Source organism: Colius striatus, chromosome 3, assembly GCF_028858725.1.
Source record: "Colius striatus isolate bColStr4 chromosome 3, bColStr4.1.hap1, whole genome shotgun sequence".
In the NCBI taxonomy this organism is placed as follows: Eukaryota; Metazoa; Chordata; class Aves; order Coliiformes; family Coliidae; genus Colius; species Colius striatus.
Genome location: NC_084761.1, coordinates 4258535 through 4274721, shown reverse-complemented (window position 1 = coordinate 4274721; position 16187 = coordinate 4258535). Strand labels below are relative to the sequence as shown.

Genomic DNA, 16187 nt, shown 5'->3' with positions numbered 1-16187 from the left:
TTCTGTGTGAATTTTCTAAAACAATGAGGATTTACCTAGAGTCAGGAGTCTGTCAAGCTAGGAACAGTAACAGAAATTCAAGTCCAGATATAAAACTGTCATTAAAACTTAATTACTTTTGTGATACAAGTGGTTTGACGAAAGAAAAAAACTTAGTAATCTTTCTACACAGATAATATCACAAAATCACAGAATGGTAGGGTTTGGAAGTGAACTTCAGAGATCACCTAGTCCAAATCTCCTGCAGAAGCAGGTTCACCTAGATCAGGTCGCATAGGAACATGTCCAGGCATGTCTTGAAGATCTCCAAGGAAGGAGACTCCACAACCCCTCTGGGCAGCCTGTGCCACGGCTCCCTCACCTGAACAGTAAAATAGTTTTTTTATATATTTAAGTGAAACTTTTTGTGTTTCAGCTTCATCCCATCACCCCTTGTCCTGTTGCTAGCTACTATAGAAAAAAGGGATGTCCCAACCTCCTGATATCCACCATTTATATATTTATAAATGTTAATAAGATCTCCCCTTAGTCTCCTCTTCTCCAGACTAAACAGCCCCAGTTCCTGCAGCCTTTCCTCATGTGAAAGATGTTCCAGTCCCCTGATCATCTTGGTGGCCCTGTGCTGGACTCTCTCCAGCACTTCCCTGTCCCTCTTGAGCTGAGGAGCCCAGAACTGGACACAATACTCCAGATGAGGCCTCACCAGGGCAGAGTAGAGGGGGAGAAAAACCTCCCTTGACCTGCTGGCCACACTCTTCTTGATGTATCCCAGGATGCCATTGGCCTTCTTGGCCACGAGGGCACATTGCTGGTTCATGTTGAGCTTATTATCAATTGTTCCTGAACAATACATAAGCCTCCATGGCTGTGCTCCAGTCATGGCAGCTGTCTCAATGAGGTCATCGCCCCACACCCACATCTCCAGTTCCTCCTGCTTATCCCCCAGGCTGCGTGCATTCGTGTAGAGGCAGCGCAGGGGCTTAACCGAAAACACAGGTTTCCCTGAATGGGTAAAGATATATATTTTAATTTTATAACTCTAAAAATCAAAAAGAAACTTTTTCCTACCCATAAAACAGCCATTATTTTATGAAATTACAGGCTGTAAACTGTAGGAAATATCTCAAATTTCTAACATTAAATTATCTGTGTAAAGGAGAACTGTCACTGTTTAATATATGTTAGCAAGAATGCCAAGCACTTACATTTAATTAAAAGCTATACATCATTTTAGATAATTAGTAATAATTAAGAGTAATTACCATCCTAGAAATGATAAATAATATGAACTGAAACTTGAGGTCTGAATCCAAAAACCCCAAATAAACTGTTAGGAATGCAAATACTCCATCAAGCAAATTGTTTTCTTTAAGTATGATGTAATTTATGTGATGAAAGAAATCTCTGCTGTTGAAATATTTAGCAGAACTGAGAATAATGAGTAGAGATAGGATTAGTTTAATTAGTTTACTGAAATGCACTTCTTATAGTGGCTAAGTGTGATATATTAGCTTTTGTCACTTGGAATAAAAAAAGAGGTAATTAGTTCTCATTCAAATATATTGTTTTCTTTGAAGAAAGAATTTAGTATTTTAGCCTGAAAAATAGAAAATAATACATAGAGCATAAGCATTATCATCTTCATCCTAGAGTACATCTGTGATAAATAAGAAAATAGGAAAATCTTAAGTATTCAGGAATATAGTCTTGAATACTTAGATTTAATTTACACTAGTGTAACTCCACCGTGGATTCTAATGAAATTACAACTACTCAAACTGCAGAAGTCCATTCATCATTTATCTCTGCCTAATTTAAGAGTGTGTAACAAATTTTGTCTCTCTATTTAGCAACTACTTCACTACTCAGAGTTCTATCCTCTATTGTTGTCCTAAGTCAAGGCTTTCAGCAGAATGATTCAAAATTAAGAGGAGGAATGCCTCCTTCAATAATATTTACGGTTGAATCTTAAACTCATCCATTGTAAGGTCAGGATCTAATTTTATCTCTATAAAAATAAGAAAAATAACACCTAAGTATCTCTTTAGAAAGTATGATTTCCTGGCCAGAAACCTACTGAATGGTACTTGTACATTTCTGAAGACAGCCATGTGGCATGTATTTAACAAGCAATAGAGAGAAAATGTTTTATCCATTGTTTTATATTTTTCAAGAGCATGGTAAATTGAAATTTTCTCTATTAACAATGGGAATCAAGTAATCAAGCAATATGGATGTATTTAAATTAGAATCTAAAGGTCAAAGAAATTAACCCTCTAACAACTGAACACACACCAAAAAAAAAAAAAAAAAGAAAGAAAAAAGAAATTGTGGTAACACAATGATGGGAGCAGGAGGAATACAGAGAAGTGCAAGAAGTGCAAGTCTTGCAAAACAATTAGATATGTATTTTTTCAGTTAATACATTGAAGAATTTACAAATGGACATAATTTAATTTTACTTTAAATCAACAGAAAGGAGAAATCCTCTGCTGTATCACACTGAAACGCCTCAGGCACTAGTATAACATATGCCATCTATCATTTAATTTTGCTTTTCTTTTGGAACAGTATTGTTGAGTATGAGGGAGCTATTCAGCATTCTGGATTGCAGAGCTTGGATAGTTCCATACACATGATTAAAACAGTGCCTAAATTGAAATACAGCAAATCAATTACAAAAAAAAGATGAGCTCTCTCATTTTTTTTTATCTTCCAGTCATACAGACTCACACATGGAAGTTTAGCCATAAATTCATAATGATGAGAATACAAGAAACACAGATTGTACTTGGGTTTGGTTGGAGTATTAATGTTGATGGTTTAGACTGCACATGCAGACAAGGGAGCTCTGAAGGGCACAAGAAACACAGAACTTACACTCACTAACCTCAGAGATCCACCTCCCAGATGATTTTGAAAACTAAGCTCTATACTTTAAATGGAAGAAGTGCCAAACTTGAGATTTTTAAAAATACCATGATGCTATTAGTCTAAGTGAGCTGTCATATTCCTATTAAGAAAGTGAGCAGTGTTGTTATATATGCAACTTAGAAAATCATCACTGTATTACTAATTGGCAGGTTGCAATATATAAAAAATATCTACTGCTGCTAATGTTACCGAGTTTGGAAATATGCTGCTTCTGAACAGATGACACAGAGTCCAGAAACTGATAATGCAAAGTATTACACTGATCTTCTATTGATAAATTATAAAGTAGCCACATTATACTAGTATTTGAAATTCTAAAAATCAGCATATTACTCACTGATATAATAAAGAAGACAGGAGGGAAACTATACCATTTAATTTATACCTTTTAATCATAAAGTCCAAACAATAAGTTCAAAAGCAATGAACTTGTTGCATTGTACAATGAAGATAATCAAAGATGATTCAATAAAAACCAAACCACAGAGTCTGGTACTGAAGAGACTGAGATCTAATTCATAAAGTTGCCACGTTTGGTGATTAGGTCAAATATATTAACTAAGTAGTAAGTTATTCTGAGAACTTGCATAAAGCTAAAAGATGCCTAAACATGAGTAGTGAGCATAGAAAAAGCTTTTTTGCATCATTTCCAAGTATTGTAATTGACTGTTTACTATATGGTTTGCATGAAACTGCAGGCTAAATTGAAGTTTGTGGATTGGTATTCATACTTTGTTATAAGTGCTCATTCACCTCATCTCAATCCTCTCCCATTCAAAAGCAATACAGTGGGCTTGGGACATTCACAGTAAAAAATGACGAAACCACTGGAAAGCAAACGGAATGATGGAAATCCCTTTATAGTTACCCATTGGAGAGAATGTGATACAATATTGGCTCATAGATTACAATTGCAGAGATAACACTAATCCCCAGCTGCTGCTAGGAGCACTAACTCAACAAAGCTTTACTTGTTATGTATAAAAAAGAAAAGAAAGGGAAAAAAAAAGAGACAAAGGAATGCCTCCTTTTCCTCATGGAGCGGCACAGGGATAAGGGTGTAGTGTAAGAATATCTAACCCTCAGAACATAATGAAATAGAGGTGGCCAGAAAAAGTGACCTATGGAGAGCCTCAGTTTCTGTCTGTTAAAAGTGTGATGCAATAAATAAGCCTGGTTGGGAGTCACTACAATGTAAACAGAGTATCAGCAATACAGTTACCAATACTGCACCATTCCTTTCGCTTAGTCCTGACTACCACAGGGCTCACATCTTTGTCCCCAAGACCTCATTGGTTTTGTATATTTTATGGTGCCAGAACCAGATTAACTTCTGTGTTGTGCCAGAAGGCAAGGCAAGGCTAAAATTCCTCCCATAGCAAGAGATAAGAGGAGAATGGAAAAGAATAGTTACAAAGACAGAATATGAGGAATCTGTGCAAAAAATCCAGACGCTCCACTGTATAAAATATTCATCTGACTTATAAAATATCTTTCAACATCTTTTTTAATGCAAAGGAAAAAAAGTGAAAAGATTTTCAGAAAAATTTCTTACAAGCTTATTGAGCTCTACCTGCACTCCCAGCACCTGCACCCATCCACAATGTATCGCCCTCCCAAAGCCAACAATTTAGGACTCCGAATAAAGACGTGATCACCTTGAGGGAATTAGTGAAGTGTATCAGTGACTGATGGAAACTAGGTAAGTTTCTGCAGTATGAATAGCCTTTTAACTCAACAAATCCAGTATTATCCCAAGCACTGTCAGCAAATTTGCTGACAATACTAAACTGGGGGGAGTGGCTGACCCACCAGAAGGCTGTGCTGACATTCAACGAGACCTGGACAGGCTGGAGGGTTGGGAGAAATCTAATGAAGTTCAACAAAGCAAGTGTAGAGTCTTGCATCTGTGAAAGAATAATCCCCCAGTACGGGCTGGTGAATGAACTGTTAGAGAGTAGTGTAGGGGAAAGGGACCTGGGGGTCCTGGGGAACAGCAGGATGGGCATGAGCCAGCAATATGCCCTTGTGGCCAAGAAGGCCAATGGCATCCTGGGGTGGATTAGAAGGGCTGTGGGCAGTAGGTCAAGAGAGGTTCTCCTCCCCTTCTACTGTCCTGGTGGGACCACATCAGGAATATTGTGTTCAGTTCAGTTCCGGGCCCCTCAGTTCCACAAGGACAGGGAGCTGCTAGACAGAGTGCAGCACAGGGTCACAAAGATGATGGAGTGGAGTATCTCCCTTTGATGAAAGGCTGAGGGAGTTGGGGCTCTTGAGCTTGGAGAAGACTGAAGAGTGACCTCATTAATGTTTACAAATACATAAAGGGCAAGTGTCAGAAGGATGGAGCCAGGCTGTTCTCAGTGATGGCCAATGACACGACAAGGGGCAAGCTGGAACATAGAGGTTCCAAAAAAACCACAAGGAAAAACTTCTTCCCTGTTGAGGAGAGGGAGCACTGGAAGGGGCTGCCCAGATGGGTTGTCGAGTCTCCTTCTCTGGAGACATCCAAAACCACCTGGACCTACTCTAGGTGTGTGATCTATTCTAGGTGGTCCTGCTCTGGCAGGGTGGTTGGACTAGATGATATTTCAAGGTCCCTTCTAGCACTTAAGATTCTGTGATTCTGTAATATAATTTTAAAACATGGTGACATAATGATGGCAAAACGTCACTTGAGGGGAAGCTGCTCATGCAAAGGCCACAACTTAACTGTACCCAAGTAAACTACAACTTGTTTCAGATTTACTTTTGTTTTTTAGTTTGGTAGAGAAAGGAAAGGTGCATTTCCAAACAAAAATCCTGACAGCAAATCACAGGAAAAATACTACCTCAGTTGATATGACTGTATGATGTTCTTGCATAGATGCTATTCAATAGAGTGTAACAGTAGTTTAATGTTACACTCCATTCTGGCACCTCCATGAGTGATGATGATGTACTTTTTGGCTTGAAAATACCAAACTGGTACACATTATATAATGTGATGCCTAATTATATGAACACATATGAAAGTGAAAATTGATACAACACTAAAGAAATATTGATTTCTTCAGTTTAGTCACAGAATCTTAAGAGTTGGAAGGGACCTTGAGAGATCATCTAGTCAAACTGTAACAAATCATATTCAATGAAAATACATTCTTGCACCTTTCCCAGTTACAGACATTTATTTAGATCTCTTTTATTGTAATAATAATATTAATTTTATAGTAAGAATAATACGATCATACCACACTTCAATGAATTGTGCATTCTTTCTGTAAATCTGCAGACAATACAAACACCAAGAAACACGTATTAAGCATTTGTTCATTACTTCATTTCCAGCACTAAACTGATAAAAAAGGTTAATACATAATACAGTGTTGCTGCTGGAACAAAATAGAAAGACTCTACAATGGTATTACAGGTTAAAGGTCAAACCTGATGATTACGGTAGCTCCTTCTGGACTTCTAGCCTATGTTACTTGACAGAAAAAAATGCTGAGCTACACCTAAATCATAATCTTATGTGGAATTCTTTATTCATACCCTTTCTTTTAAGATTATGAAATGAACTGATTCAGCTGTTTTAAAAAGCTGTTAAAACAGAATTGCTCAAAGAATCCAATTTTCTGTGAACTGAATTGTACAATGAAATTCAGTATAATGTAAGATATGCCATAGAATCACCAAAGGTCTTAAAGAAACAACCAGAAGGCTTAAATATGATTTGCTTTTCTTCTCTTAACTCTTGCTAAAAAGATAAAACACCCACGAAGAGATAGCAAAAGATAGAGAAATGGACTCAAGAAAACGTGTAGTTCTCTGGATAATGCAACTCGTGTATATAAGAGGAAGTAACATAATTAGTTTAAAAGCTTTTCCTCAGGCACGGTTCATGCTTTCCACTGTACTGTCATCAATCACATGACTATTCTCTTGTTTACCCACAGTTCTCAAGCTAATATGACTGAGGTTGAATCAGACTCTCATACTCGAGCAAGAGACCCAGGGCAAAAAGCCATTGCACTGACACCTATGTGCCTATACAGAAAGAAAACTCATAGCTAAGAGGGTGAGATTTTAAACATTTTTTTTGTTATTTTGGAGGCTTTATTGGTATGACTTTCTAGTCAGCATAGAGACATCTAAAACTAGACCTGCGATTCTTAGGTTACTTGAGGAGTTTTAGCCATAGGCAAATCTCACAATGTAGTCTCACCTTCAGACCTTACTTTAAACTACTTTTACTTACAAATGCAACATGATACAAATTATTGATTTTCAAATAAAGCAATAATCCTCAGAATGACTAAATTACTAAAGAAGTTGTTTTAAAGCACCAAACTTTTACTGTCTGTGACTAAAAGGGACATATCTAAAATGCAAACCATGCCTGGCCATTCAACTAAATTTAGCTGACTAGTAATTTGTTCAGACCACAAATACCCATCCCTTATACACTAGTGAATTATGTGACACAACACAGTATTAAGATGCTTTACTTAAAGCAACTTGCTACAGTAATTAAACAAGAGTAAAGAAACAAAATTTGAACTGAGGCTGGATTAAATGTTAATGTCCATTCAGGACAAGAAATCAGTGGCCTGTATACAGAATTTCTGCCCTCTATGAAATAATAAGAAAGAACATAATTATAATTTCCATGTTTAAAAACCAAAATGAACAAAAAATGCCACCTCAGTTTAATAATCTATATTTAAACAATCATAGGAAAACTTTATAAAAGTTAATTTAATTTCTTTTGATTTAACTAATTTTCCTCTGTACACTGATTAAACTCCTCTGAGGTGACTGAAAAAAGACAACTGGTCTATTATTTGTTTGAGCTATGGAGACTTCTTTTTGACTACCTGTGTCTTGGGAGAAAAGCTAAGGAATCTTTGCAGTTTCCTCTGAGGGATGTCCCAGACTAACATGGAAGACTGCCTTCACAGTGCTGCACAAACAATGAAAAAATGGGTCAGGTATGTACAGTTATGCTACATACAGGCTGAGATACTCACACTTTCAAACAAGGCTGCTGAAAAATCTTCTGCCCTTAACATGTAATTCTTGGCTGCCTGCCCATGCCCATCTGTCTGGAATGGCACAGTGCCATACTTAAATCTCTATGACCTTAAATGAATAATATGATGATGAGATTAGACGAAAAGTCCAGTGACAACTACATACACAACAACATGGTTAAAAAAATCACTCTTTAGAGAATAAACTTATCCCATTTTCATGACATATTTCTCTCGGAAAACAAATGTTTCAAGACAAAACACAGCAACGTGCACGTAGCACAAACACAAAAACAAGTTTACAAATTCTTCTGGGAAATTTCCTAAAGACCTTTTTGCCTGGAAATATTAGCTCAGTATCTGCCTTTTCTTTCAAAATTTCAAACTTTAAATTATAATTTAAGACTATAAAAGAAGAAAAGCTAAAGCCTAAAATGTTTCAAAGCAAAGATGTTATACATTCCTCTTTTTTCTCACGGCACAGTATTTCCTGGTAAAGCACAATTGAGTCTCAGTGTTACTTTTGAGTTAATAGTATTGGTGATCTTTTGCCTAGAATATAGAAACATCTCTTCTTAATACTCCCTGTTACTCCCTTTTTAGTAGAATTACTGAAAATTGCTTTCAATTCATCCAGTCTCACCAGTCCCTCCAGCAGAAAAACTATGGTTTTGAATTTAAAACCACTGTGTCCTACATTCGGATCTTTTTGCAGTAGGAGAGTCAGAGTACAGATATACACACTCTGGATAGCTTGTGAGATGCTGTCCTTTTCTTTATGGAGTTTCCTGGGAAGTTAATTTAGGCTGACCATTTGCAAAGTTGAGCATGAATTAAAAAATCAGAAACTAGCAACTAGTTTCTACTACAAACTGCTTTAAAAAAAAGAAGTCTGAGTGGGACGGCTTTAAAAGAAATATTACAACTGAGTACGGTATTCTGCAGAAGTATAAGTGTTTGGGTAAGCTTTATTTGGGTCAATATTTTTCTCAGCATGCTTATGTCTATGGATATGCATACCTGAGACTATACAACAAGAGAATTTAAGAAAAATCAGAGAAAAATTATGTTTAACTGAGAAATCAACTTACAAACAATCATTTAGAGGAAACCAGTGATTTTTTTCCTTTGGCTCAACCCTACAATGGGTAAATCTTACATTTTAGCAGGTCTTTTAAGAGGTTTCGAGGTCATATCTCTAGAAAATATTTTGTCTAAACTCACTAAAATGCAGGTGCATATTCAAAATTTCCGAATCTCAAGACCAAAAAAACCCCTCTAAATAATCCTAATTTTGCTACTCTAAAACTAACCTTAAATACACAACCTATGAAGTCTCTGACATTCCTGCAAATTAAATGCCATGTATTTGTACACATGCACCTTGATGACTGCATTGTAAAACAGTGGGGGAAAAATACTTTCCCAAGACTTCAAGTTTTGAAAACGTCTAGTTTGTTAAAAGGCTGTTGCAAAAAAAAAAAGTGATTGTGTGCACTGCTTCATAGATCAAGAAGCTTTGAACCACAGAAGGCATCCAAATCACATAATGTAGGCACCAGAAGCTGAATCTGTCACAAGTCTGATAAAAGCATTACTCATGAGCCCTTTGCATACTCCCAGACTGATGACTAGTGGCACACAACCACAGCTGGCAATACAGGAGTGACACATTTCTAACTGAAGCTTGGGAAAACACTTCAGACTGCACAGAAAAACCCATTTTCAAGAATTCTAGATGGCAAGCAGTAGTTCAAAGAATTAAACCACTCAACTTTTGCATTATTTTTTTTATCCAATTGAAGTTGAAAAGTACTGGATGTTTGTTTTAGCTCCAATAGCTTCTTTTTGTTTAATACAAAAACGCCTTATACAAACAGCATCCATTTAGCATCAGGGATGGCTTTGTTTCCAAGTCTAAGAGGTTTCAATGCAAGTCCAGCAATAAAAATCAATTTAAAATTTTGGTTTCACATTAATAACTGGGCTTCTTTTTGCCCCAACAACTCACAAATGTCAAATAACTAAATAATACAGGCACCATAATAGGCCCAAACCCAATAAAGAATAAAGTAGCCTTTCTTGCCTGTCAGAGGACCCCATTTTCTATTCTGAGCAGGCAAGCTGAAAGCACTGCTCTTCTGTCACTCCTTGACAGTTATAGACTACTTCTGCACCTTATTAAAGATTAAGGTTTGCCCAGGCACTCTCTTTTGGCCATCTCCTGTCCGCAGTCCAGCATTTATTACAAGAGAGCTGGAGATTAGTACCATATATTCTGCTTTGAAAGAACACCATACATGAAAATACATAACCAAATGTCACCAAGTGATTCAAAAAGTACTCAGTGAGTACAAAAAAATATGCAACTTAATTTAATCCTTCAAGTTACACATAACTAATTTCTCTTGTTTTGGTTAATTTCTGTAGATCCTAAAACAGAGTAAAACTGGTAACAAGCTGCCTTTCTATGATGAAAAATATTTGTTTGTAAAAAAGCAGTGATGATTACGACTATACATTTACAACTGTTGTGTGTAAACCTTGGCTACCTGGTTTTGATTTGATTCAAGTATGTTATAGAAAAAAATCAGCAAGTTGAGCTACCACATAAAAAACATTACCCATTGTGGGATTTCCACAGAATACTGTGTCCCAGACTATTTAGCAAAGACTATTCCAATTAAACAGAAGGAAAAATTTCTTCCCTGTGAAGGTGAGGGAGCACTGGAAGGGGTTGCCCAGATGGGTTGTGGAGCTTCCTTCTCTGGGGACATTCAAAACCCCTCTGGATGAGTTCCTGTGTGATCTATTCTAGGTGGTCCTGCTCTGACATGGGGGTTAGACTAAAAGATCTTTCAAAGTCCCTTCCAACCCTTGAGATTCTCTGATTCTGTGATTATCAACTCTCAACATTTCTCAGAGGCCACCATGAACAATCATGACCCAATTTTTATCTAGAAAGTCCACATGTTTTCATGGAACATTTTACACTGGACCACAGTTTGAAAAACTTGTAAGATGAGCATTTTTAGGAGCACTGCTAGCCAATTCTAAACTGATATTCTAAATACTCATGATAAATTTCCAGGCCACCCATTTACTCCTCGAATTTTTTAATATGTGCTGAGAAGCAGTTGGAAATGGTCAAGTGACAAAAACTGTAAACAAACAAAAACTTGTTTCGTTGCAGAGAGGTAAAAATAGAAAAATTGTTAAATTGGGTTGTGGTGGTTTTGCTTTTTGAGAACAGATAGAAAATAGAATTTCCTGGCACTTCAAATGGGAACTATTAAGTGGTATAAAATTCTGTATCTTGCAGTAAACTTCTATTCAAATAAAAACTTAGAGAGAGTATTGGGAAAGGTTTAGGCTATCTTCTATGGTTGCATTGTAAAAGCACGACAACTTGAAACTTAGCAAAATGGACAAAGTGAAGGCAGGCAATTCAGCTTGCTTAAGAGTCATCCTTTTGGGTTTTATTTTAATATGGACAATTTATGGGAAAAAAAAATCTTATCTGTTCATCCTTTATACTAAGGACCACATTCACTCAGGATCTAAACCAGTTGAATTTTACTGAACTCACCAATAGCTTACAAAAATTAGATCAATTAATTTCATTTTAACAAAGGCAACTTATCACTCAAGTCCCAAAAACTGAAGAGCTGAACGAAGCCTCACTCTGCTCTTGGTACACATACATTTACTCTGTTTCATATCAAGTGCAGCCCTAGGTATATGTGATGCTGCATTCACTGAATGAATTGTACTGCTAGTTCTCTAAAAGGATGATTCATAAGGATCTTTTGATTTTTCTGAAGTTCTAGGGCTTAGGAACAGCCAGCTACGAAGAATGCTGTAGCCCTACGGTTCCACCCATTGGGAGCACTACAGTGTACTGGTCAGCATCATATGCTATTTGTTGTGGTGGAAAGGGACCCAAATAGTTATGGATCACACTCACAAGCTGGCAACTACACTATGAACATGGTCTGTTCCTTACTGAGATAGAATTTAAAACACTGAGATTCTGGCAGCTGAATTATTTACTACACTCTGCATTATGAGCATGCTAAAACGTTCTTAATGCCTGTGTCCTAGGAGCATGGGAAGTTCATTTATTGATAGGGTATATACCAACACTGATTCAAGACACTTCCTTCAAAATGTATGAATAATTATCATCAGAATATTTTTCCATTACACTTTTCCTCAGAGAAGCAAATCAATACAGGCTTTTCCCAGCTAGTAATTCGGTGCAGGTTTCCAGTAAAACATTTGACAAAGTATTCAAGCCAATTGAAGACCTCACTGTAAAAATAACTAGTAACTGTGGCATCCTGAGGTGGGAGTGAAGAAAGTTAAACAGAGAAAGAAAGCAGAGAGAAGAATATTCCCCAGTTCTAAAACAATTATTTGCTATCGATGTAGAAATATCATTATTCTCAGTATGAGTCCAAATGCATTAGCATTCCATCTGCCAATGCTGCAGCAACCATTTTTCTCCATTTCTGTTTGACCTCAAGCCTTTTATGCATAAATGTCAGGGCTCTTTACAATTAATCATGTCTACCACAGACTAATTGTGGACAACAGTAGTGCAATTAACACAAATTTGCTTCAAATATTCATGGACGTTCAAAAAGCCTTCATTGACACAAGTGTTAGTTACCTAACCACAAAAACTGATAATTCTTTTCTCTTCTGTTTTCAAGCAACCTCTGCATTAGGAAGCTTACCACACCACCAAGGGTGACAGCAAGATTGGAGAAATACTCTACCAATTCTTAAAATACAATTGCTTTGGTGTTACTTGCTACACGTACACACAGGAGGAAGCAAGCAAAATCACAAATATGGAAACTATCCCCCTTTTAATCTCAAGTGTAGGGTAATCCAGTGAATATAAAAATACTGAAACACATTTTGCTCAATGAAGAAAACCATATTATCTTGTTTCTACCTTACTGTTAAAGTTCTTTTTATCATTTTTAATGATGATTTAAATAAAAGACACAAAGAAGTCTTTACAAATTATGAAACACTTTGACCTGTACTGGTTGTCTTGATTCATTCTTAATATGATGGCTGGTACTTTACTTGTATCTCACTAAGGAACTAATAGTAGAAGTCTCCCTAACCATAGAAAGCTATTTGTAAAGCCTGACCTAAACACAGCAGATGTAATAGACATTTTTTTTTCCTAAATACATGCTTTACATTAAAGAATTTCTTGGACAGTTGTGCTATTTCTAATCAGGCCCCATGGCAAATATTCACCAATCCTCACAGGAATAAACTATTCTCACTTCAAACAATTGTTACAGTTTGAATCCAATTGACTCTAGACAAAAGTACTGAGATAATCAGCATATTAAAGCCAACACTATAACCATATGTTAATTATGTAAATGATTTATTTTAATCAGCTAGAACCATGTAAAGAGTTACAAGGAATGCAAATGTAGGGAGTTATTAAAAATCTCATTATTATTCATCTTGGTTCCATGCGTGAATGTATCCATCCAAACAGATGAATTAATAGTTAGATGAAAGATGAAAGAGCTAGAGGGGAAGTCTGTGGGAAACCATCTGTCTTGCTTTGTATCCCTCCCAGGCTTCAACCATCCTGCAACAGCTACATGAAGAACAACCCCAGAGAACAGCCAGTGACTGTCCACAGAGCACCTCAACCAGTAGTTAGTGCTTCTACAAAAAATTTAGGAAAATCACACCACTTGTCATCTATTCTCAAACTGATACCCTCAGACCCAGGAAATGGAAACTAGGATAATCAACTCAGACAAACAGCTACAGGAATGTGGTTCCATGCTGACTAAAAACACACAGAAAGTACTGATTTATAAAAGGCTCTAGAGTATTTTAAAGACTTTTATCTTAAAACTTATCTAAAGAAAGTCCTCTTACAATTGTTAAATGTTGGGGGCTACTGTGATTGCGACCCATGTAACTGTCTAAACTGATGTTCTCAACTTCAGCAGAAATCCTCTAAGTAGGACATACAAAAGTCCTTTTAGCAGTACATGTCTCCACATTGTGTAGATCTTCCAAAGAATCGAGGGAATCACAATGAATGGAGTTTTATTCCCAGAAGGGTTACTTTTCATTAATTCCACTCTCCCAGTTCCCGGTGCAACAAAAATGAATTTGATGCAATAGTCATTTGTATAAAGAAAAAGGTCAAATGCCATTTTCATTCCTGACTGCATCACAATTTTGTCAGCATTCTGGATACAGTGCAACACCATGTCTATTGTATAAGAAAATAAGGATTAGCTGGAAAGGTAGTGTTTAAAGCCACAGGAAAAATAAAAAGGTTGGCATATTTTACAAGGGTAAGCATGAATTAGGGTAAATCCACCCTGCAATTCTTCACAAACCTTAGAAAACATTTTATTTAAAATTAAAGACACAATTTAGTTTTAAGGTCTTTGATTAAGGCCAGCTACCACCACTCTGCAGACAGAACTCAAACTCCAAAAACAAAATGCATGAAGACTACAATTCAAGCTTTTAGTGCATTACAACACTGAAAAATACTTATTTTCTAAGAAATTATTTTCTTTCTATTAAAGAGATTTAACAGAAATAACTTTAAAAATATATTTGTGAGTTTTCAGATGCTTTATAAAGCTTTGTTCTTCATACTCTAATTCTTTCATGTTTTCCTGCCTGATGTCTCCTAACGCAGTTTCACTGGAATCATTCTATTTTTGATCTTTAATCCTTTTATATGTTTTTCCTTTGCTTACTCTTGCATGCCTTTGTAGTTTCTGTAATTGGGTCTTTGCACCATTTTAGCAGGGTTTAGTACTGTGCAAGTTGTCATATTTAAGTAGAAGTGAGAATAATCTATCACTGGTATAACAAATAAGCAAGTAAATTCACATATGGCCAACCTAAACTGAAAATTTGCCACAACAAAAAATTGTAAACTGCAATTCCCTTCATCCTGCAAAGGCTGGTGAAGCTTTTATCAATTTTGTAATCCAGGAAAAAATGTCATTGCACAGACAGTACTTGAGATCACTAAAAGTTTATTATAAATATCTACACATGTGCAGTGAAACAAGACTCCATTAATTTCTTCTTGAAGTGCCTGTGTAAACTTCTGTGATTCTGTGATTAACCTTCCTTGTTGATAATTAACTAACCATGAGCCAACAATGTGCCCTCATGGCCAAGAAGGCCAATGGCATCCTGGGATGCATCAAAAAGAGTGTGGCCAGCAAGTCAAGGGAGGTTCTGCTCCCTCTATACTCTGCCCTGGTGAGGCCTCATCTGGAGTACTGTGTCCAGTTCTGGGCTCCTCAGCTCAAGAGGGACAGAGAACTTCTGGAGAGAGGCCCATGCAGAGCCACCAAGATGATCAGGGAACTGGAACATCTTCCTTATGAGGAAAGGATGCAAGAACTGGGGCTGTTTAGAGAAGAGGAGACTCTTCATTAACATTTACAAATATCTAAACAGTGGCTGTCAGAAGGTTGGGGCATCCCTTTTTTCTGTTGAATCTAGTGACAAGACAAAGGGTGATGGAAAGAAGCCGGAACACAAGGTTCCACTTAAACATAAGGAGAAACTATTTGATTGTGAGAGTGACAGAGCCCTGGCCCAGGCTGCCCAGGGAGGGTGTAGAGGCTCCTTCCTTGGAGGTCCCTCAAAACCTGCCTGAACATGTTCCTGTGTGACCTGGTCTAGATGAACCTACTTTGGCATAGGGGTTGGACTAGATGATCTCTACAGATCCCTTCCAATCCTACCATTTTATCATTCTATGATTCTAAGTGCTTAACAGCATCACAACTATTGATGGACATTCTTCAGCAAAGCTTCACTAAGTACAGAGTATGATATAAGCACATCCTGGAGATAAGCTTAGTAAGTGAAAATCAGAATAGTCAACACCAAGTGAAGAGAACTGTTGATTTCTAAGCACACAGCAATTTTTTGCTAGTTTTTTAAAAACTGCAAATTCTAGCTTATTGAAACATTTCAGTGCAATCTTCAAGTATTGATCACTTAGAAACTTCACAAGTGTTTTCATCTGGTTTTCTGGTTCCTGGTGATATTTACATTTCACAGACATGTGTATACAGAATAACTCATAATCTAGATACAATTTTAAAAAAACAAACCCAACAATGCTGCATTCCAACAAATCCACAGGATTTAAAACTATGACTAAGTCTTTTGTAAAAGTTTCCAGAAGAAAAC

General features: G+C 36.7%; 1 protein-coding gene across 9 annotated transcripts in view; it reads right to left on the bottom strand.

Moving 5' to 3' along the window:
• The window catches only part of RBFOX1 (RNA binding fox-1 homolog 1), a 1234970-nt gene that overhangs the window by 223960 nt on the left and 994823 nt on the right, over positions 1 to 16187 (bottom strand). Inside the window, exon 4 of one of the 9 annotated variants that reach the window (XM_061991823.1) lies at positions 3416 to 3438. The exons of the other annotated variants lie outside the window; for them this stretch is intronic. Within the exon in view, the coding sequence (XP_061847807.1) occupies positions 3416 to 3438 (23 nt within the window). The remainder of the gene's footprint in view (positions 1 to 3415; positions 3439 to 16187) is intronic. 9 annotated transcript variants of the gene reach the window in all.